Consider the following 23,219-nt stretch of genomic DNA (forward strand, 5'->3'; position numbering starts at 1 on the left):
GGACATCTTAACAACTGAAACTTTGTGTTTATATCTTTCTTTTTACTTTTCAGTATTCTTAGGTTTATAGGACTCTTGTGTTGAGTTATGTTTTTCCATTTACTTCTTTTTATAAGCACATACAGTATATACTATACATACAGTACAAGTTTATATTTAATGTTCAAAACATCCTTTGCAATTAGGTAAACATAGACTGCTATGGTTTTAACCTCAATAGACTTCTATTCTGTGTTATGGTTTATTTTACTTTGTAAGTGCAAACATATTCACTTGGGAATTGCTACACAATTCTGCAGACATTGTCATATTACTAAGACAAAGATTATCTGTAAACCAGTTGTAAAACTTTATATACAATGTTTTGATATCTGTATTATTGTTTAGTTAAGGGGACTGGTTTTATTACAAATATCTACAAGCTGTTACTTCAAGTCATTCTGCATTTGGACTACATTGAATCCTGCCCCTAACTCTTCTGTAATGCTAGTAGCTTTTCAGAATATGCCATCCCTGTGTTGGTTCATTTATTTGCTGTATATCTATTCTCTACAGGTTTCTGATATTTTTATTATTTATTTAAAATTATCTCCCTTAAACCATCAGTGTAAAAAAGCAATGTTCAGCTGAAAAAATGCAGAAGTGCCTGTGATGTTTGTTTTTTATTTGGCTTGCATGCATTTATTTAAATTCAATTTATCCTGAATCTTCCATTATCTGTGTTAAAGCTAAGCTATATTATATTCAAGTTCAAACTAAGAAAAAGCTAACGTAAATTTACCATTAACATTAACTTAAAGGATGTGGCTCCTACACCATGTTTGTGAAGAAATATATTTGACTTGCTAAAATACCAAACTTAATATTTTAGTTTTATAAATAAATTAAAATTATCAGGTAAAGGACAGGAACAATTACATCTTTTGATTTTGATTACGTTGTAGAACACCAAGTTTTGACACATTTTTCAAATGTTTTAATCTGAAGTGGTTACTTTTGTATCTTATACTTTTGTAGGACATAAATTGTAGTACATAAATAGTCCTCCATTATGGAAAATCTTACTTGACGTTGGGGTCAAATTTGTGTCAGTGGCCTCTTTGTGTTGGCTGCAATTTTTCATCATCAAGGTAACTTTGAGTAGCCAGAAGTCATTTTGAGATGTTCCTCCACAGAGAAAATGGGGGTAAGCTGAAGCAAAATTTTCTATATGATAATAAATGGCCTGCATTTTAAAATCACAGAACTGTAACCTGGATGGTACTTTAAGTATTTAACTAGGCAGTTTTATTGTCATTATTTGGTATTGAACAAAAGACCCTTTTTCATGTGGAAACGGTGACTGATCTTAAATAACTACCATCATGCAAATTGTCTGAGGTTTTCCAAAAATCTCTGCTATATGAGAAAGGTTTCCATTCTTACTTCTCAACTGGTTTTATGGTAATTTCAGAAAGTTGTTTTGGAAAGCCGTGACTTCAAACACTTCACAAAATATTTAGCATTATGTTAATGTATATGATGGAAAGCGTGATGCTTATGGTTAGCATTGCTACTTTGATCTACTTGGGTTGTGGGTTTGTATCCATGATGTAAAACCATATTTTTTACTTTGGAAGTTGGCATATCCTTCTCATGTTTTTTTTAATATTTCCACTTTTTCTTTCCTGTTCAGAGATATACTGGCATATATATTATTGCATCAGAGCTAACATTTTTTCGCACTCATTGTTACAGCCTTAGATTCTGCCACTTTACACTTATAATGCTGGTTGCGAAAAATCATATTTGAAAATAATGCATCATTCTGCACTGAAACACGATGTCGATCTACCCGTGTTTTTGTGCATCAGTATCATTTGATGTGAAAAAAGCTTATTCACAACTTAAAAATTAATTAAGTCATCACTATTGCTTACTAATTGGTGTGTAATGAACTGCCAAACATGTAACTTGTAGACTGCATATTTCTTCAAATGTGATCGTCAATGTTGCAGAAACTATCAGATCCCCCATTTCCCATCACCTGCTTTTCTTTTTCAACAAGGCATTGAATACTTGTACAGCCGAGTCTCCATTCAGTCTAAGGACTTCAAAAGGGTGTTCTGGTTTAAAGTGTAATTTCTGGAAAAAAGCATTAACTTTATAGGTTATGTATCCTGTTTTAGTTTATTACTAATCAGTTTAAAATGTTTTATAACCTTAAAAAAGCATAAACTTTACTGTTTATAATATTTATATATATAATATAAAAAGTCTGTCTTCAGGAGTCTATTAAAAGTATTTATCGAATTATATGTTCTGGAAACTGTCAACTAGTCTGTCTGTTAGAAATACCCTAGTGGCCGCAGCATTTAAAACAAGACTATATTTTTCCATTCTGTTTTTAGTTCTAACTCAATGGCAAAGAATTGTGAAACTCAACATAGACAGTGAATTTGGCACAGGATTCAAACCCAGGTCAGTCAGTCCTTGAGGCAGTAGGGCTAAACACTGTGTCACTATCAGGATAATTGAAGTAAACTTAGATAGATGCTGATACATAAAAACAGAATGCTCCTTGTCACTCTTCATGGTTCCTCTTTAGTAAGTGAGGGAGCTAACAGTCCAAAATAACACTGACTACCTGCACAGAGTGGATTTGATATGATCTTTCAAGTACTTTGTAAAACCTATATTCAATATTTAAGTAATTTAAAAAATATATATATTTTAATAGTCATGGGAAAAAGACCACAAAAATAGAAAGCAAAGTCTTGTACAAAAATTAATCACATTTGTCAGTCAAATTAACACTGTTCTCTGCACATGGCCAAATTAGAAATTAGCTGAGTATATATGTTCACTAAATGCCATATTTCCTCTGCTGTACATTGACTGAGGGCTTGCCTTGGAAATGATTAATATTGCATTTCTGCTTCCCTCTTTAATTGTGTCCAGCAGTTTAACTTTTTTTTCCCCAACTAGAGATGGCCAACCACTATTACATTTCTATAACTATAGTGCTGAAAAACCTGGATAAGCTGCGTTTTCGGTTGGAGAAGTAGGAACTATTTTGTATGACTCTTTAAGAAATCTTTTCTGATGGAAGTAAGGCAGTTTTACCCAAAGTACAAATTTTAGACAACTATAGCTTAGTTAATGTTAACAGGTTGGTGTAACTACATTGTGTTGTTTTCTTAAACAGATGAGCACCATGCCAGGCTTGCCCACAAGACCCTGCTTTTACGATATTGACCTTGACCCTGAGACTGAGCAGATCACTGGCTTATTCTGAGCTATTTTTACCATTTTACAACAGAGGTGAGTTTTGCTTTATGTTTGTTGTTTAAATCTTATAAGGAACCAGCTTATGCTGTTACAGTCACGTTTAGCAAAAATATGTGACTTATTAGTATCATTTTTAATTGCAAATCTTGCTTCCTGAACCTGATAACTTACTGTATGTAATAATTATTAACTTGAAGCTCTAATTTAAAATTTTCATTCTTATTATGTCACATCCATCTTCTTTACAAGGACAGTATGTCCAACTTAGGGTTATTTGGAGCTGGTGTCTGTCCTGGTAGCACCCAGGTATGTGACAGTAACCAAGCATGCTGATTAAATACACAAATTCATTCAAAATGGACCAGTTTAGAGTTTCAAATAAAATCTACAGATTGTTAAAATGTGGAATGTAACTGGAGTACACACTAGGATAGAAAGTGCAAACCTCATAGAGACTCAAAATTCAAGCCTAAGTCCTTGAAACTGTGAGGCATGCCCCATCTATTAAAATCCCTTTATTACTGAGTCCTGACATTAACAGGGAGTGATGCCAAGCGTATCTCTGCATCCCTAGCTTGACTTTGTATTGTAATGCGACAGATTTTTTGTATGCCTGTTCTGAAAGTTACAGAAGACTATCCATACAAATTAACTGACTTAGGCTTCACTGAAGACTCAACACCACAGTTATTGTCTGAAGGACAATCAAATCCGCCTTCTTGATAAATAAGTTAAACAACTATGTTTGTCTGGTGTTTATTTCAGATTTGAACAGAAGACAGGACTGGCGCTGCAGCAGCATTTTTTATTCAGGAAATTACTTTTATTTCAGTTATGCAGACATTACAGTTTTTGACAAACTTATCAAAAGAGGAAATCTTTAGAGACGATTTTGGGAATCAGCACCTGAATCAGTGTATGACATTTAATTAGGCTGCCTTTCCTTGCTCTCTGTCTGCAGCCTGCAAACTGTTATGAATTTCATAATAGTTTTCAATGCATTGAAATTTGTTCAGTCTGTCCTTTTTTGTAATAATATTTTTGTTCGCTCAACCCTTAAGATTATTAAGTAATCTTAAGTATTAAGTACTTAATTTATTTTTTCCAGCACTCATTTAAAAATAAAGTTGAAATAACAAGTTAATTTATAGAAAACCAACTTATTTAGCCTTATTTGTATGTATGTATGTATGTATATGTATATATATATATATATATATATATATATATATATATATATATATATATATATATATATATAATAGTAGCTTAATAACCTATTAAAAAATAATAAGTTGGGTTGTGGAGCTACAGTGGTTCAGTCCAGTTTAAGATAAGAACTTTATTCATCCTGAGGGAAATTCTTATGTCATTGGCATGTTCAGTGGAACAAGAGAAATAAAGATAGTACAATGAAGATTTAAAAAGAGAAAAATGGTAATTGTGCAAATATATAAAAATATGACAGTTGTGCAAATGTACAAAAATACGACGGCATATGACAAGCATATGACAATTGTGCAAATATACAAAAATATAACAGATTATTATTAAATACAGATTATTAGTGTAGGTTATGAAAAGTGACTTAGTACTTGTGCCTGAGTAAAATGAGCTAGCTAGTTTAGAGTAGTTTGTTGTTTTTGTCAGAAAGTAAAATATACACTGAAGGGTATTTTGAGGTGGACTAAGAAAAGGATGAGCAAAAATCAACTGTCAATAACAACAATTGTCTACTTAACGATTTTAACTGGAATACAAAAATTCTTCAGTGTGTGTTGCCTTCCAAGCACCACACTGAGACAACTGCTATAAAGTGAGGGTCTGTGAAGAAAGTCTGAAATATTAAACAAACTTAAAGTAAGAGGGCATTTAAATGCGTTTTATAAACTGTTTGGGATGCGGGCATGTATAGTTTGCATGCTCACCTTATGTTGGTGTGAACTTGCTTTATTTCCTTCTCACAGACTGAAGACGTACAGTGCTGTAAGTGGAAGATGTGCAGTGCACAGATGTGTGCAAGAGTGTATAATGAATTAGAATAGAACTCCATCTTAGGCTGCCTTCTGGCTGTTGGCTAATGTTACATGAAATTCTCTAACTCCCTGCAGCCTTGAACAGAAAAGCTGAATGCTAGTTATCTTCTCGTGTGTTTAGAGAATACAAATTAATGTGCCACATACCTAAAATAACTACACACAGTAAGAACCTCAACCTTCATACAATGAAGTTTAGAAGTCGAAAAATCTGAATTCTCTACACCAATGTTTCTTTAACATTTTTAGACTGTGAAACTTCAGTTTGGGGTATGTGTTTTCTCCTACTCTGTTCAGTGCTTGCATGAACTGGGTGTTGGGCAGGGTGTTGTGAAGTCCAAAGGCTGTGGGGCATCTGTTGGTGAAGAGAGATCCAGTGATCTTGACTTTGCTGACGACTTTTTGACATTTCCTGTGATGTTCACAGAGTCAATGGAGTCTCTGATCAAGAGACTCTCAAGAGACTGAGCAAAGTGTCTGAGTGTCTGGGCTTGCAAGTGTCCAAGATAAAAACCAAGATCCAGGCCTTTAATGACATCTTGGGCAGATCCATCAGTAGTGTCTCTGTCTGCAGAGAGAATACTGACCTTGTTGAGAGGTTTACACACCTTGGTAGCGACATTCATGACTCTAGTGACTCTTCCTATTAGAGCACGGGAGGGCATGAGGTCACTGGAAAGGGGTGTGTGGCACTTCCGATATCTTTGCAAAAGGACGAATGTCCAAGTAATTAGAATTCTGGTGCTTCCTGTTTTGCTATATGGTTGCAAGACATGGACACTATCCAGTGACCTATGATGAAGACTGGACTCCTTTGGTACTGTCTCTTCGGAGAATCCTTGGGTACCACTGGTTTGACTTTGTGTTGAATGAGCGGTTGCTCATGGAGTACTGAATGAGGCACATTACTTGCATTGTGAGGGTTGAATGAGCGGTTGCTCATGGAGTCCTGAATGAGGCACATTACTTGCATTGTGAGGGAGCATCAGTTACGGCATCATGGCCATGTGGCACGATTCCCTGAGTGTTATCTGCTTTGCAGGGTCCTCATTGTTGAGGACCAGAGCAGCTGAACCAGGCCAAGGGAACGCCCATGTAACACCTGGCTGTGGCAGATAGGTGGTCTTTTCCAGGGGGTGGGACTGGACCATATCTTTGCCTGGGGGGTTGCCAGTTGGGATCCCGAGCTGTTTCATCATGTGGTGGGTGCGGCAATGCACTGTACTAGTGTATGCTCCCCAACCTGACCTGACCTGAAACCTCACACAAAATATTTCTTTTCATGGAACTCCTGGGAAATTAAAAAAGAAAACATGAAATGGAAATTAAAAAAATAACAAATATGTGCAAAATATTTGAATTAAGGTTTCAGACCAGATAAACTTAAGTGTGCTGCCTTAATGAAAATTATGTATTGCATCAGTCCTTGATGTCATGTCATGTAATTTTCTAACTTGCTTAATCTAGACCAGGGTCGCAGGAGGTGTTGCAGCCTATCCCTGCTAGCACAGACCATAATGCAGGAACAAACCCTTGTCAGGGCAACAGTCCATCACAAGGGCAATACACACACCTACACATCAAACACACACTAGCACCACTTTAGAATCACCAATTTACCTAATCAGCATGTCTTTGGACAGTGGGAGGAAACCAAAGCACACAGAGGAATCTCAAACAGACATATAGAGAACATGCAAAATCCATGCAGGAAGGAGCACTACCACTGTGCCACCGCACCGCCCAATAGCTTGCAAGGTTTTCTAAAAATAGTCTTAATGTATGTGTCATGGTTAGCCTATTTCAATGATTTCTTTAGGGTGTAGTGACAGCTGAAAGTGACTTTCACAATTAGTATGTAGAAGCAAAGCAGATTAAGATCCTAAACGTTTTGTAACATAAAGGACCATATTTACACAATGCATTTTTATCCAGAGTTAGTTGTGGTAAATTAGTCTTAACATTTGTTATTCTAATGTAACATAACAAGTAAAGATCAGCTAACTTGTCTTCATCATTAGTAGATAGATCATTCTTTACTTATTCATTTAGATTAAGTGGATCCAGAAACCACAGAAACTCTCCTGTTGGGTTGTATTTTAAAAAAATCTCACTTGAGTGGTTTACTCATATAATAACCACAGTAATGGTAATATGTTCAGTCCAGTTTATGCACACAAGTACATGTGTGGCCTTAAATGCAATCCAGCTGTGCAGCAGAATATTATACTATAAAGAGGATTAGTAACAATCATGACGGACAGTTTTATGGCAGTGTTCATTTTTCCAGTTGCTCGTGAAACTTCAATAAGCTTTTTCAGAACCTCAGGGTTCCATGAAACACATTTTAATAAACACTGCTCTGCAGTATATAATGACATTTTTTGTTAATCTGTTCATTTGCCTAATTTAATAAACTGTATTTGGATTAATGCTTTAAAAGAGCAATAGTGACACCCTTATATTGTATAGATTAATGTAATACATGATTTAATAAGTTGTACAAATAAAATAAGTTAGTTAGATTAGACATCTCTATCTGTTTAGGTGATTTGACAAATTCTGATATTTAAAAATGTAAAACTTTGTTAATGATTACTGTAATCTTATATTTTATTAGTCATGTAAACATACTAGCAAAGTTTAAAAAATTGTTCACTGAGTATGCAATTAAGTGGAATTTGTATGCCCATGCTATATAAATTAGACAAATTTGCTATTATTATATACGTGTACTGTGACCTTTGCCATAAGCTCATTTTTATGTTTTGTGCAAGTTAAAGCCTCAGGGAGCGTCACTGTGGAAGTTGTCTTATTCTATTTTTTCCTGTTGTTTCCTGCTCTGGGATGCAGGAAAGCTGGCCTCCGTCCAGATTACTACAATTAGTCTCCAGTCCTCTTTGTTATTCTCAACTTTAATAGTGCTTGCTCTATTCATTCATCTCTGGTCATATAGTTAATAAAGTCCTGAAACCTCTTAAAAGCTCTCAAGTTCCTCTGTAGATGTACTGTATGTTGAGTCATTATTAATTTTACTGATGGCATAGTGTTAATGCTCTGAAACATGGAACATTAGAATGTGATGCTTATTATGTGTGATGTATTAGGAAATGCTTTAAAAAATCATAGCTGCGTTTTTAATTACCTGTCAATTGTTTCTTCTTTAAAGTTAAACAAAAAAAGAAAAAACAAGCACTTGGGGAGTCTATAAAAGTGACATTTTTTCACATTTTCTAATGCATGGAGTCACTATTGTTAGTTAAAATTTGTTGGGAAAAAATTTTTTCTTTTACCAATATGGCTCATGCACACACAAAATCAAAGAGGCAGAGAATAGACACACATAATAGTAGTAATCAAAACAATATATTATGGCAGTTGCACATACTTCTGTTGGTAATTGAGACAACACAACTTTAATAAGCTCACTGGCCAAAAAAATTAAGTCATTGCCCGTTTGAGAGGTGATACATACTTTAGACACCAACACTGGGCACCCCAGTATGACTACTGTTCTACAGCTCTGACATATGCTACAGGGTTTGTAAAGTGATGAGGAATAGTGATGTGCCATGTTTGTTTGGTTCTCTCCTTGAAAAAAGGGTCTCACAAAAGATGTAACTGATTGGCAAAAAGGGCTATTGCATTTGGCCATGCCAAAAGGTATAGTGTACAGGACGTTTTCCACTTTGTGGGTGTGTCAAATCGCACTGTCCAACTATTCTCCCAGCAGTAATATACATCACAGTCAACCACTAATCATCAGCAGAACTGTGGTTGAAAAACAGTGCTCACAGATAAGGAATATATCATGTATTGCAACAGCAAACCACTTTGCCACCAAGCAGTAATTGCTAAGAAAGTTATTGTAGACGTACTACAAACCATTTCTTCATGAACATTCGAACTGCATACAATGGATATTTGGAGCAGAGTACCGCAAAAGAGGCCTTTGCTAACAGTTAATTCACAGAGCTGCACTGTTATAGTGGGCATGGAGCCACAAACACTGAACTGTTGACACCTATAAACATGATATCTGGTCTGATGATTTGCGTTTCTGCGTATACTTGAATGATGCATGGCGACTGGCACATTATAAACCATATGCTGCCTTTCATGAGTACTGTATGCAAGCTGCTGTTGAAGCAAGTGGCAGCACTCTACTCTTCTGGGAGTGTTTCATTTAAACGGAAATGGGGTCCTTTGTTGAGGTACGACACACTTGAACCAGAAGAGCTACACTGGGCATCTGGAAGACCATGGTGTTACCTATTGTATCATCTCCAAAGTGAACACAGAATGGCTGCTTCAGTCTTCAGAGATGACAATTGTCACTTGTACATTCTGAAGCATTTCTGCAACTTAACTGGCCTGTATAATTGCCAGATTAAATCCCATAGAAAGTCTGTGTGACTCTTTTAAGTAACGAATGAAACATTGACAGAGCCATCCAACCAATCTGTCTGAACTGCAGGATTTGGTATTGGGAGACTGGTTGAAAATTTATTAGATCTGTAAACTGCTGGTGTCCATGTCAGATAGAATTGTAGTTGTTCTTTGGTGTGACAGTGGAGTTATGCGCTACTAAATATGATTTAGCCAAGGGTGACTAATGTTTTGTCCAGTGAGCTCATCATCTTACAGCATATGAAGTAATCTGCTACTCTTAACTGCTCTGGACTCATGGTCTGTATAGATAGAGTGGATCTGATATTGTCAAGGTTTTGCTGTTCCTGGAATATCATCACATCAGGTCACTCAAACGGCTCCCTTTAGCAGAACACATTAAGTTCAGATTCTTGATGCTTGCCTACAGAGTAGTTAATGGATAAGCACTTAGGTACGTATATGAAAGCACTCTTAAGGTCCTATGCTACTTCTCACCTACTCAGGTCTGATAGTGAGCAGCATCCGGTAATAACCACCACTGCATGGCATCAAATATCAATTCAGACCCTTTTCATGGATAACTGTAAGCTGATGGAATGAGCTTCCTACCTTCATCTTCATCATTTGAAGACTTTGTTCTGTGAAAATGTTTCTAATTGATAATAGTTTTGATGTGAGGTTCTCAATAGCTAAAATATAAGAATACTTAGTCTTGGGTTGTTCTGTATTTTTTAGTGCTCTTCACTTGTGATGGTCAATTTTGTGACCTTGTCCTATAATACTCTCTGTAAAACAGTCTATCAATTATGTTTGACCTGTTTTGTAAGTCACTTTGAATAAAAGTGTCTGCTAAGTAAATTAATGTAAATGTAAATCATAGTTGTCATTCAGGGAAAGTAATTCACCTTCAACCAATCTACTTCAAAGTCTTCCTCTAACATCATAAAGCAAGAAATGCTCAAAAATGCTCTTTCTTGCAAATGTCTTCACATTTGGAGAAATTAAATATTTTAAACCCTTAAAGAAAGCTGATTTTATACCAATGTTAAAGGGTATGAAATTGTGTTACTGCATCTTCAGTGTGATGTAAAAGGCTAACATTAAAGCCGATTAGCTAAAGGTGAATCACTTTTCTGAAATGACAACTTTTAATGTTGATCCAGGAGCAACAGAAGCTCAATAATGTCAGATTTACCTGTGTATAAAAACCTTACAGACACATGAGCTACACAGCTCCTTTCTGGTGATTGCCCTGCTGCTTCTATGGGGTCTGCCCTATGGGTCTTCCTAGGTTTGTAATATCATTCAGATGAAAGTGTTCCTCATTTGTATTTTTAAGTATACTTTTCATACCTGCAAATACTAAGTTTGACTCTGCCACATGGTGTGCCAGTTCTTACTGTCGGTCAAATGTCTTTTTTTTTTTGTATTTTCTTTTCTGTATTTTTGCTAACACTGTTGTAGTGATACCACTTAATAAAAAACCATCAGAACATTTCTGAAGCTGATATGCCATGCCTTATATTATGTTAAAATTGGACATTCATGGTTGCATCTTTTTTAAAGTTTGTTATTTTTTAGTTTTATTTGCATTGTGCACATACTGTTTAGTGCAGCAATACACAGCTTATTGTTGCACATAATGTGTTAATATTTGTTTTCAGCATAAATACATCCGGAAAGGGATGTCAGTTTTTAAGTAACAGCGATCAATTCGAGCAGTCGTGGGTGTATCATTTCCCTAGACAGCTTGTAAACACTTAGGGATTTACTGATAATCTAATAGAGCATTATCTCCAAATTTAATTAATTTGTGAATTTTATTTTTATCCAAAATATTTATATTAAGTATGTCTTAGTCATGAACCCATCTACACACTGTGCTTTAAATCCCTTCCTCTTAGAGGATAGATAGATAGATAGATAGATAGATAGATAGATAGATAGATAGATAGATAGATAGATAGATAGATAGATAGATAGATAGATAGATAGATAGATAGATAGATAGATAGATAGATAGATAGATAGATAGAATTGAAAGGCACTACATCACAGATAGATGGATGGATGTGAAGGGAGCTATTTAATAGATAAACACATACATATGTTTTAATCAGAAGGGAAAAAGCAGTGTTACAGCAACCCACACATTAGCAGCGGTCAGATATATTAAAAAAAAAAAACTTGAGTCAAGTAGTAACAGTAAACTAAATACATAATGTTTCTATATGTTATTTAAAATTAGTATATTTCATGTTAAGTTTATTGGCCATTCCAGTTTGACCTCTGTATTAGCATGGTGATGGAGCATTTGTACTCTCCATGGCTGTTTCCTGCCCTGAACCCTGAAGGAGATTAAACAAGTTTAAGAATGTTACTGTATGTTATATTAAAATGTCAAAAGATATTGACTAAATAGAGGATGAGTTGTAAAGCCTGTTAGCAACTGCTAAAATGAACACTCTGCTAGAATTAGCCTTGTGTTGGCAATACTCCATAGGCTGGCCACTGTGTCATGAAGAGGTTGTGAGATATTGTTCATAACAAGCAACAGCGTAATCAACATCCCTCTCTTTACTACTGTTGGTCCATCCATGCTCACATTCACCTGTCAATCTTATGCACATCTTTAGGATGTGGTAGTAAACGTGTATTAAAACAAACCCCTTCCAGACTATGCGCAGGCAGCAGGATTTAAGCCTGTGGTTTATTCTGAGGCAGCACTGTTAACCACAGTACCCTGCTCCTTTCAAAACAAGTTCAATTACTTTATTAAATACTGTTTGAGTGTTCTACTATTTATTGGCTTTTCCCATTTTATTCAGTTATTTTTTTCAGTTCAGTTTATATTTGTATAGAGCTATTCATTGATTGTTGGAACAGAGCACTGTGATAAGTTTTTAGGTAAATGCTGAATTAGTACACATAAAGACCCAGATTGGTTTCAAAAACACACAGGAAAACAAGTAGTTTGAAACTGATTAATATGAATGGAAACCCACAGTATCTTTGGCTGGTTGAGAACTGAATAGAGGAAAAAAAACCTCCAGTCAGTATATCCCTGGAGAAAATAAACTTCTGGGAAGCCCAAATTCAATTGCAAAAGAGAAAATGAAAGACAAAATCAGATGCAGTCACAGTCCTGGAGATGTTGGACAACTTGCTACCCATCTATTATTATATAGTAAATATCTTAATCTTATCCTATCTGATGACAGAGTCTTTCCTTCTGATGATTCCAGTGTCCCCAGTACCTGAGATGTTTTTTCCATGAGCAGAAGAACAGCTTGGTAGTAAAGCAGTGGCACCAAGTGCCACAACAACGTACTGAGAAGACATTTTATAAATAACATGTATTATTATTATTATTATTATTATTATTATCATCCTCCTCCATAGGATAATAGTCAGCAATGCTGCTTCTTCACTCTTTTACCCGCTGTCACTGCCCATGTGGATATTTTTCTCAAATGTCTAGTGACAGGAGGTCTAACACTACTTGTTATGCTTCTCCACAATGCATCATGTCCGATTTCTTGTTAATGAAGAAAGTCCATAAGGCTGCTGAATACTGACCACTCATACATACCCCAAATTGTGTGTAGGTTTTACTCTGCACACACTCCATTCTTGCCATCCTCTTTCATTTCTTACAGCTAGTTGTCATCTGTATGATAATGATTTATGCATCCCGCATGAAAAAGTACTCTTCTTATGTAACTTACATAATGTATAGCTTGAATTTATGTTATAAATTAAATTTGCTTTATAAAGGTTTTCCTTATAGCATCATGCAATTCTGATTACCTACTCAGTGTTAAGTCAGAATCCTGTATTACTGCGAATAGGCATGTTTGACAGTATTATTATACTGTAAATGGTAGATTAGAAGCCCCATTCTGGCTTCTCACTTCACAACACATAATGCTAATAGCCTAAAATATATGGAGATTGTGTCTTTACTTTAAACAGAGGGGATGTTTACACTGGGGAGAATACAAATTACGAAAGAGACAACAAATAAACCTACGTTGCCTCTCCCAGCTTTCCGTAATAATCTCCATCTCTGTTTATCAGGTGGCCAGTTATCAATTTTCCCAACTCCAAAATACCACACCAAAGCACTTGCCATCTCATATCCTGTCTGTCTGTCTCTCTTTTTCACACAACCCTTGCTCTTGTTACTCCCAACAGTAAAACCTTGTCTGAACACTTATTTTAACCATTTCTCTGGTTTAACATGGCTTTAGAAACTTTTCTTCTTCTTCTTCTTTCAGCTGCTCCCATTAGGGGTTGCCACAGCCGATCATCTTTTTCCATATCTTTCTGTCCTGTGCATCTTGTCTGTTACACCCAACACCTGCATGTCCTTTATCACCACATCTTTTTTTTCCCTCTTACCTGGCAGCTCTGTCCTTAACATTATTTTCCTAATATACTCAGCATCTCTCCAGTGTCATTTTGGGTGAAGCTCTGGAACTGCTTCTAGTAGCAATATTTGCTTTCTTTAGCCATGAGGAATCACTTTAATGGCCTCAGTGCCCCTTCACTCCAGTGGCCTGCATGGCACTTAATGGATTCAATCTCACTGGTAACTTCCAAAAACCTGCCTTTTTAAAAGAAAAATACAGTTCCACCCATTCTGTTCAGAGCCAGGCCCCCTTGGCTTTGCCTTTAAATGAGTAGCATATTACCTGCTTAAACTGTACTTATTGCCCTGAAAGTCAAATGATCTTCTGTCTGTTGTGACGGGTGGCCGGGTCTCATGCCCGGCTGGGACGCCCCTTCAACACTGGATCCGGGGGAGCAGCCGTGGGATGCACTCTACGTCCCCCAGAACGAGTGGTGGCAGCCCTACTGGGTTACATCGGGGCCACAGGGGTGGAACTTCAGGAGTCAGAACTGTTGGGCTCCGTGGCCACCACCTGGAGGAGCTGCATGGCTTAACGAGCCTCTGTGGGCTGGAATGCAGCCACACCCGGAGGTGCAGCGTAATTAGGCCAATTACCACCTGGAGCACTTCCGGGAGGGCTACATAAAGAGCCTGCAGCCAGTACTCAAGGGCCAGAGCCGAGAGGTGGAGGATGAAGCTAGACGGGAGGAGTGGTGGTGCCAGAAAAGTGTTTTGTGTTGCCTTAAAGTGCTTTTGGGACTGTGTATGGCCTGTGGGGTTCACGGGAAAGATGTGCCCCACAGGTGAAGAAAAATAAAAGTGTTTTACACGTGCCTCAGTGGGAGTCTGCGTCGGGTTTGGCGTTATATAACGTCCATATCACACTGTACAACATGGTCTCACTCCATCTTCAAGCAGAGATATGACATGCCTAGACTTTTTTGACTTGACTGCCAACTGTCATCCTGGATGACTTGGTTTGCCATATTTACAACCTCTGCTAGCCTTACACAAATTTGCTCTTAATGCTGAGGTGTGGTCATGACCACCATCTTTCCAACCTTTCTCTGTGTCCTCCTGTCTTTTACTGTGACTCACCTGGAGATTTCCATTTTGGCAGACCATTCTTGAGATAGGGTTTACTGTCCCTTATTATCTTGATATGTTCTTCCTCTCCCATGGAATTCTTCTGTACTACTGAACCCTGTCTTGTGCCTTTTTGGAGTTACCTTTGGCCCTGCAGCCAGACAGCCCATTGCATTATGTATGATGACTATAATCGCTGTAATTCCACTACAAAGACAAAGCATTTTACATTTTCACTGTTTAATATGAGGTTTAATGTTTTTAGTAAGCTTATTTTTTCACTGACATGAAATGATTTAATTAAAATAGCAGTCCAATCAAAGTCTGGATCTTGAGAGTATTCGCAGACTTTAAATATTTCTGTTCACCAACTGTCCTAATTCACTTAAGAAGCCTGAACAATTTTACAGAGAAAAATAAGTGGAAATTACCCATCCTCACAGGATGGGAAACAGTCCTGAACATGGCACTAGGCCATCACTGGGCAAACTCACATTCATACTGTGGCAGTTTAGAGCTGACAATTAACCTAAGATACGCATAAAGTAAGTATGATGTAGGATGAATTCAGACAACCAAGAAGAAATTCTCACAGCTGCAGTATTTAAATTCATATCTTTGGGGCAGTAGAATTAACCACTGGGCTACTGCACATGTATATAATATGGTAAGATGTATTAATCTGTTAAAATGAAGGGTAGCCTATATTTCAATTAAATATTGCAACAGTGGTTTAAGATGTTTAGAGGTATAGTTGATTGTTTTTTAGCTCAATTGGTTGTGGCTTTTCTTCATTTTTATAGTTTATTCTTGCCCTTCTTTAATATTAAGATATTTTTCCTTTTTTATAGTTACGCCATGAAGGTTGCATTATTTAAAAAATTTTTAAGTAAGCTTCAAATATCGGACTAAATTTTTGCTTTGCACCCTTCTCCACCATAACCTATCTTCTATGGGAGAGGAGCAAAAGCTTTAGATTCGTCAAAAATTTCAGTCTCTGGTTTTCAACAGATCTAAGTGTTTTAGGGTCCCCTAATACCGAAAAACATCAATATCTCGATGATGGGTTTGTGTGTGTCTGTGTGTCACAGTTACTTGAGAATGGCCTAGAGCAGGGGTAGGCAACGTCGGTCCTGGTGAGCCGCAGTATGTGCAGGTTTTTGTTCCAACCCAGTTCCTTAACGAGAACTCAATTATTGCTGATGAAGCACATATTGCTTAAGTGACATTTTGATGCTTCATTTTAGTGGTCTCGCTTGTTAAGGTTCTCCAACCTTAATTGCTTATTTCAATCTTAAACTGCTGCATTCAGTGTTTTAATTGCTCCTTATTAGCAATAAGATGTAAAAGACAAAGCAGCCAGCAGTTCTCCAGCTAGCTTTTTTCCAATTACATCTGTGTGTGTTCATCATGCACTGTTTGATTTAATAAAACACTTAATAGAAAAATGTGACAGACTGAAAATGATCTGTTTTAGGCTTCATATCATTTGGATGATATCCTTGGAAAGGAAAAAAAATCTACAATATAAGAGCCTTACATTGCACAGACTAACAAGCCATAAAATTAAATAAGGTCTGAGATTGGCAATGATTGGTTTCTAATTAAGCAATTGGGTTGGAATGAAAACCTGTAGCCACTGCGGCTCACCAGGACCGACGTTGCCTACCCCTGGCCTAGAGCTAAAATGATTCGACATAAAAATACCAAACTCGAAACTTAAGCCTATTATGAGAAGATGATGTGGTGATCAGTTTTTAGCCAAATCTTGCAAGAGAAAGAGGCACTCTAGAGAAACCCTCAAATACTGTAATTCTGCAATTAATTATGAATTCTTCTTGCCAATTGCTATCTTAATGACCTAATATATGATAAGAAAGATCAGCGTCAGAGTGGTAAATAATTACTAAAATATTATAGCATAGTTCGGGTAACTTGGTATCTAGGGTGCAAAGCCTACTGACGCACAGGTCTGAATTTTTATTTTATGTTTTCTTCTACCAAAAATAGAAGATCGTTCTTGGCACATTTTCATTTTAAATATGAGACACTTTTTGTTTATGGGGAAAAAAATGAAAAACAAAAAGTGGTCTTTAGTTGTAACAGATTAAAATGGGGCAAAACAACCAAGAGAAACTTAAAAACTACAAACCTCAGCCTATGTTTATATATAGTCAATTGAAGACTTCAAAGTTTAAGGTAGCATGGAATCAGGTCAGGTCAGGTTGGGGAGTATGCACTGGTATAGTGCATTGCTGCAACCATCACACAACGGAACAGCTTGGGATCCGGATTGGCAATCCCCCAGGCAGACACTTAGTCCAATCCCAGCTTCCGGAAATGACCATCTATCTGCCGCAGCCAGGTGTTATGTGGGCGTCTCCCTGGCCTGGTCCACCGCTCTGATCCTCAACAGTGAGGATCCTGTTAGCCTGATCACCCTTGGGGAATCGCACCACATGGCTGTAATGCTGTAACTGACGCTCCCTTACAATGCAGGTAATGTGCCTAATTCAGGACTCTGTGAGCAACTGTTCACTCAACACAAAGTCAAACAAGCGATATCTATGAACTCTCCAAGGAGAGACAGTACCGAAGGAGTCCAGTCTTCGTCTCAGATCACTGGATAGCATCATTGTCTTGCAACCATATAGCAATACAGGAAGCACCAGGACACTAAAGATTTAGACATTTGCCCAGCAACCACATGACACCCTATGCTCTCCCTCCCTCAGGCTCTCCCAATCCGTCTACTGACTTCAAAGGAAGAGTCAACAGAGATCATTACTGTCCTAGGTGTGACATTGAACTAACTCTGGCCCTGCAAACAGTACCCCAACTTGCAAAGAAAACTTGAGTATTGGTAGCAGGACTGGCATTCCAGCCACTGTAAAAACTTCACACAGCTACAAAATGGCAAACAAGACTCTTTTCTGCTCTCCGTGGACGTAGCTCTGCTGCAGGGGAAGGCTGCTCACATTATGAAGGAGGTCGGGGAAAGCTCCCGAGAGCTTCATCCCTGGAAGAGTCGAAACCACCAGAGAGCCAATGTGGTCAGGCCTGTTAGGGACTGGAAGTGGTGTTTTGCTAAGGTGTCACCCACTACACGGCAACACTTTGGTCCAAGTTCGAGGTGGCTCATCCAGGTAGGCGCATGGAATCTTATATATAATTCCCCAGCCTACTCACTCACTTACGTCTATCCGAAGCCAAATGCGCATTCGCCCTCTGCGCAGCTGCCCAAAAAACCTTATGAGACCGGCATCGTGGCAGGCAGCGGATTTACAGCCGCAAAAATTCAAAGAGAAAGGCAACTTTGATTAAAGCTCTAGAGGCCTGAAAGGCGATTTCGACTACAGCTCCAGGCCGAATTACGCATTCATTCAATACACCTATATAAGGTTTGTGGTGCTTAAACTTATTACTATTCCACTCGTGCCCGTTTCATCTTACGTTGTCGAAACGGGCTCTTTGTCTAGTGTACAACATAAAAAGCAGAAATCTAAGGACATGTACAATGTCTACTCTTCTGAAATTAGATTTAGAGAACAATATTCAGTTGGTGTAAGGTTATAAGAAAAAGCTTTTTTGTTTTAGTACAGTATGATTGCTTATTCCCAAGTAAGGGTCTTGTGCAGAAATGTGAGTAATTGTATAATCAAGGCATTCAGGGAAATTAATACAATTGGAGGCAGGAGGTTAATGGTGTTGAGGTATTTCAGACTAAACGTTGGTGCACACCTCAGCCCACTTCAGGAAATTTGCCTTCTAATGCTTTATTCTGATTACTTCTAAAATTGATTTAGAGGATACCAGCACAATCAAAGTGTGTACTAGTCCTGGATAGCAACCCAAAATAATGTCTGTGTTATTTTCTTTATCATTGATTGATTGCTGAGTATGTTGAGTTTATTTTTTCAACCAAGTCACTTTGAAATTTTTTAACACTTTGGCACTTTTGTAGATCAGTTTGAATACTTAGGGCAGGATAGGCTGTCCCTTTTTAATGGAAAAGCTTCAAATAATTAACTGCAGAAAAGATGCCTGTAACAGCCTGATAACTCCGATAAAATGGAAATGTTTTGCTTTTTAAAATTTACCACTCTAATTCGTTGAGCAGTCTTTTGTAGAAGATAGTAATTTAGGACTTAAACACTGGTTGATGTTGGAAACTTTGTTTTACTGTTGTCAGGTCTTTTTGACAACACTGATAACATCACATGATTGGCTCCACATCAAAAGATGTAAAGCAATGTTGCTTGTTTATAAACTTTTCCAAATGCATGCAAGATGTCTGACAAATTAAACTCCTTTGGGCACTAGTACACCTAATCTGTTCTGTCTGTGCCAGAACAAAGAGTAATTAATGTGGAAAAGACTGGAAGCCAAGATAATGATGACAGAACAAGGGGAAGGGATATACCACAGAAAAAGCAAAACACAAAGTAATAGAATGAACATAACCTGTGGAGTCCTAATACTAGACTGGTATCTCACCCTTTCCGTAAGGTGGCATGTTCACTTGGTGCTGTGTACAAGAACAAGAATGAGTTTGCATCTTTAAATGAGATTACTTTGTCTGGGTGGTTTAACTTTTCAGCGGTCAGCACCTTAACTCAGGCCAGCGGTCTGGCTGCAGGTGTTACATTTGAAGTGAACATCAAATGAATAGCCATTGAGTGGCTGTTGTCCTTTGAATAATAATAATTCTTTGCATTTATATAGCGCTTTTCTCACTACTCAAAGCGCTCAGCAATTGTAGGTTAAGGGCCTTGCTGAAGGGCCCAACAGAGCAGAGTCCCTATTGGCATTTACGGGATTTGAACCGGCAACCTTCCGATTACTAGTGCAGATCCCTAGCCTCAGAGCCACCACTTGAATGTTTCATGTTAAAACTGATCTGGTCCTTTTCTATTCATCCTTCTTTATTTTCCTCCAAAATATGGTGGGTCTGTTTTGAAGTGATATAACTGAATGACGAACTCAATTAAGTTCTCTTTCGCAGATGGTTAATGTTCTGGGTAATTTAATCCCTGCATTGATATTCTGACACATAAAGGCCATGTCACATTTGACAACTTTTCCAGCGATTTTCAGTCATAGACTTCATTTGCATAATTTTAGCAAGTTGGAGGCAGTCAGCGGTGCACTCCTGTTACTGACAGTCGTGTGGTCTGACATGCTCAATGACTCACTCCAACTAGTGAGTTATTAAACAGGTTTGATTTTATCTTTAGTCGTAGGGGTGGACTCAGTGTGTGCAAGGGTTGAGAACCAATGAATGCTTATCTGAAAGAACAATGCACATAAATACAGTGACAAGGTATAAGGAGCAGGAAAAGCCCGTCTGTCTAATGTCTCTTGTTTTACATACCATGAGAGAATGGAAAAAAGCATAAATAAAATGCTGAGATTACAACTAAATTTGCTATACCTGTTCACCTTTTGTACACTACTGTCTCCATCAGGCCGCATATTATTGGTTATCACAAAAAGGAGTGTTAGACAGTCAGCGCACAGTCAGTTCGTTACACATTCTCAGAGATTTTCAGTCATGTAAACTGACATGGTTTGGCAATAAAATCAGCAAAAGCAGTCAGCAAGTTTGACATACCCGCGACTAAAAGTCACATAATGTGATACCAGCTTTAGATAACACAAATTATTTGTTCATTTAGCAATTTGTTTTTCTGTATTTTTACATCTTCTTAATTTTCTTATTTTAATTCAGATCTCAAATTATAATTATTCTTGTTCTAATTCAGCCTGGACATTGTCTTGTCTCAAATCTGTTATAACATATGTCATTTCAGGTGAGTGCCACAGTGAATGTTTAATGCATTAATCTATCACTTGGAATTTAATGTTAGTTTCAATCCATCATTAATAATTTTCTGTGCTTTTATTTTTTTAAACCACTCGAAATATTTCTGAAATGCTTTGAGTAGGAGAATGGCACTAAATTTAAAAATATATGATTTTTTATGATTGTAATTAAGAAAGCACCATTTTCTTCTAGTCTTCTCTCCTTTTTCCTCTGCCTAGCTCTTGCCTGTCTTCCTTTCTGCAATCAATCATCTGTTCTTCTACACCTTCTACACCTCACTCACTGCAACAACAACCAGAGGTGTTTTTTGGACACCAGGCAGAGATCATTTCTATGTAAATATTTTCCTTCTTGTGCCATCATCTTCTAGATCCCCATCCAAACCCTAGATAATCCTGAAGCCCAAAGACCCAGGTTACCTTTAAATGGCCAGATAGTCCTCAGGTAGCCTGTCCTTCATGATTTATAGCACAGGACTAGACGTAGTATACGGGGGACCACCTGCAAATCTATTTCCAACATACCAGCCTTTTTCACAATTGCTAGTAAAGTCCTGCTTTTTAAATACCCTTGGTCCACAAATATACTTTTCAGTTTGATTGTCATTTAATCAGACAGATGGTCATTTAATAATTGACAAAAATTCATCTTTCATTACAAGAATTTATATAACTGTTTCAAAAAGCTGCATAGTATAGATTCTTCTACTTACAATCGCAGCCGTAAAAAGTACCCAATTACCAGCCTCTTCAGCCTAGGCTTTGTCTTGTCTTAAATCTGTTGTAACATATTTCATGTGAGGTGAATGGCATGGTGAGTAACTTTTCTCACAAAAAATACGTGTAGAGGATTGGTACAGTGTTGCCTCATATTTCAAACTTCATTTATTTCAGGAGGCCGTTTGAATTCTGAAAGGTTCGAAGTTCGAATCAATTTTCTCCAATAGACATAATTTAAAGTGAATTAATCTGTTCTGTGATATGTGGCCGACAGCTTATCCCGGCCAATACCCCCACACCGTTAGATGGAGTCCTCCCTGCAACATGGAGGTGCCCCGAATTCCAGCAGGGCATCATGGACATTGGAGTTTTATTTCATAGCCCTGCTGGATAACATGGGGGCCGTCAGGGAGGCACGAGGATTTGAGAAGCGAAGTACTTCCGGGCTGAAGAAAAAGAAGATTCCACCTGACCCGGAAGTGCTATGAAATCATATGGACTGAGGGACAGAAGCATTTCCAGGTCAAGGAATATAAAAGGACTGTGGGAAACCCCAGCAGAATGAGCCGAGTTGGGAGGGTGTAGAACGGAGCTGCTGGGAGTGGAGGATTGATTGTGATTAGTGTTTATTATTGATTTATTGAGTATTGTGGAGTGGAGATGCTTTTTGCACATTATTATTGTAATAAATATAATTATTGGACTTTGTACCTAGTGTCCGAACATGTTGACTGAAGGTTTAGGGGTCGACAGCGCCCCCTATCTGTCACAGTTCCCAGACCCTAAACAATGCTCATTTTGATCAACTTAAACAGCAAATACACATAATGTAAGTTAAAAATAACACAATTAAATGCCCTAAATAATAAGTTAAAACATGAAAGCACTAAATAAAATACATATTCTATAATTAAATGAAAATTGCATTTACTGTAATTTCATGCTTCGCTATAAGTTCCTTTTCCACCTCAATCGTCGATACTACAACCTTCCTCTTAGGATATGTTGTTTCCTCACTATTCTTGGATGCCATGGTTAATAGAGAGGGGTTATACTGTATATATAACCAAACACACCAAAAATAATGAAAAAAAGCACTGAAAACATGCAAGAGATGCTTTCACAGTGAAAGCACAAGACGAATTGGACGAATAGATAATGTTTATGCTCGCTGTGTAAATGCCATCTGTTGTTTTTTCACTGCACATGCAGTTTGAACATAGAAGCATCGTTCAAACTCTGGATGAAATTTCTCTCGATTTTAGCGTTCAAACTCTGGAACATTCGCATTTAGAATCGTTCAAAGTATGAGGCACCACTGTACTGCATTTTACACAGCAGAATTGCTAGTGTTAAATTACCAAATATACAGTAGTGTTAAAGTAATCCTTTAAAGTTTATACGTGAAAAGAAGGCATTCATGTAAACATTTTAAGGGTTCATTTAACACTGGTGATTTGGTTGTATATTAAATCACTTCTTTCTTGAGAATC

General features: G+C 37.4%; 1 protein-coding gene across 1 annotated transcript in view; it reads left to right on the top strand.

Moving 5' to 3' along the window:
- The window catches only part of mthfd1l (methylenetetrahydrofolate dehydrogenase (NADP+ dependent) 1 like), a 372,644-nt gene that overhangs the window by 337,928 nt on the left and 11,497 nt on the right, over positions 1 to 23,219 (top strand). The window contains exon 27 of the mRNA XM_028797690.2: positions 3,188 to 3,303. Coding sequence (XP_028653523.1) covers positions 3,188 to 3,277 — 90 coding nt within the window. The 3' untranslated portion in view covers positions 3,278 to 3,303. The remainder of the gene's footprint in view (positions 1 to 3,187; positions 3,304 to 23,219) is intronic.

The sequence above is a fragment of the Erpetoichthys calabaricus genome, chromosome 3 (genome assembly GCF_900747795.2).
Source record: "Erpetoichthys calabaricus chromosome 3, fErpCal1.3, whole genome shotgun sequence".
Taxonomy (NCBI): Eukaryota; Metazoa; Chordata; class Cladistia; order Polypteriformes; family Polypteridae; genus Erpetoichthys; species Erpetoichthys calabaricus.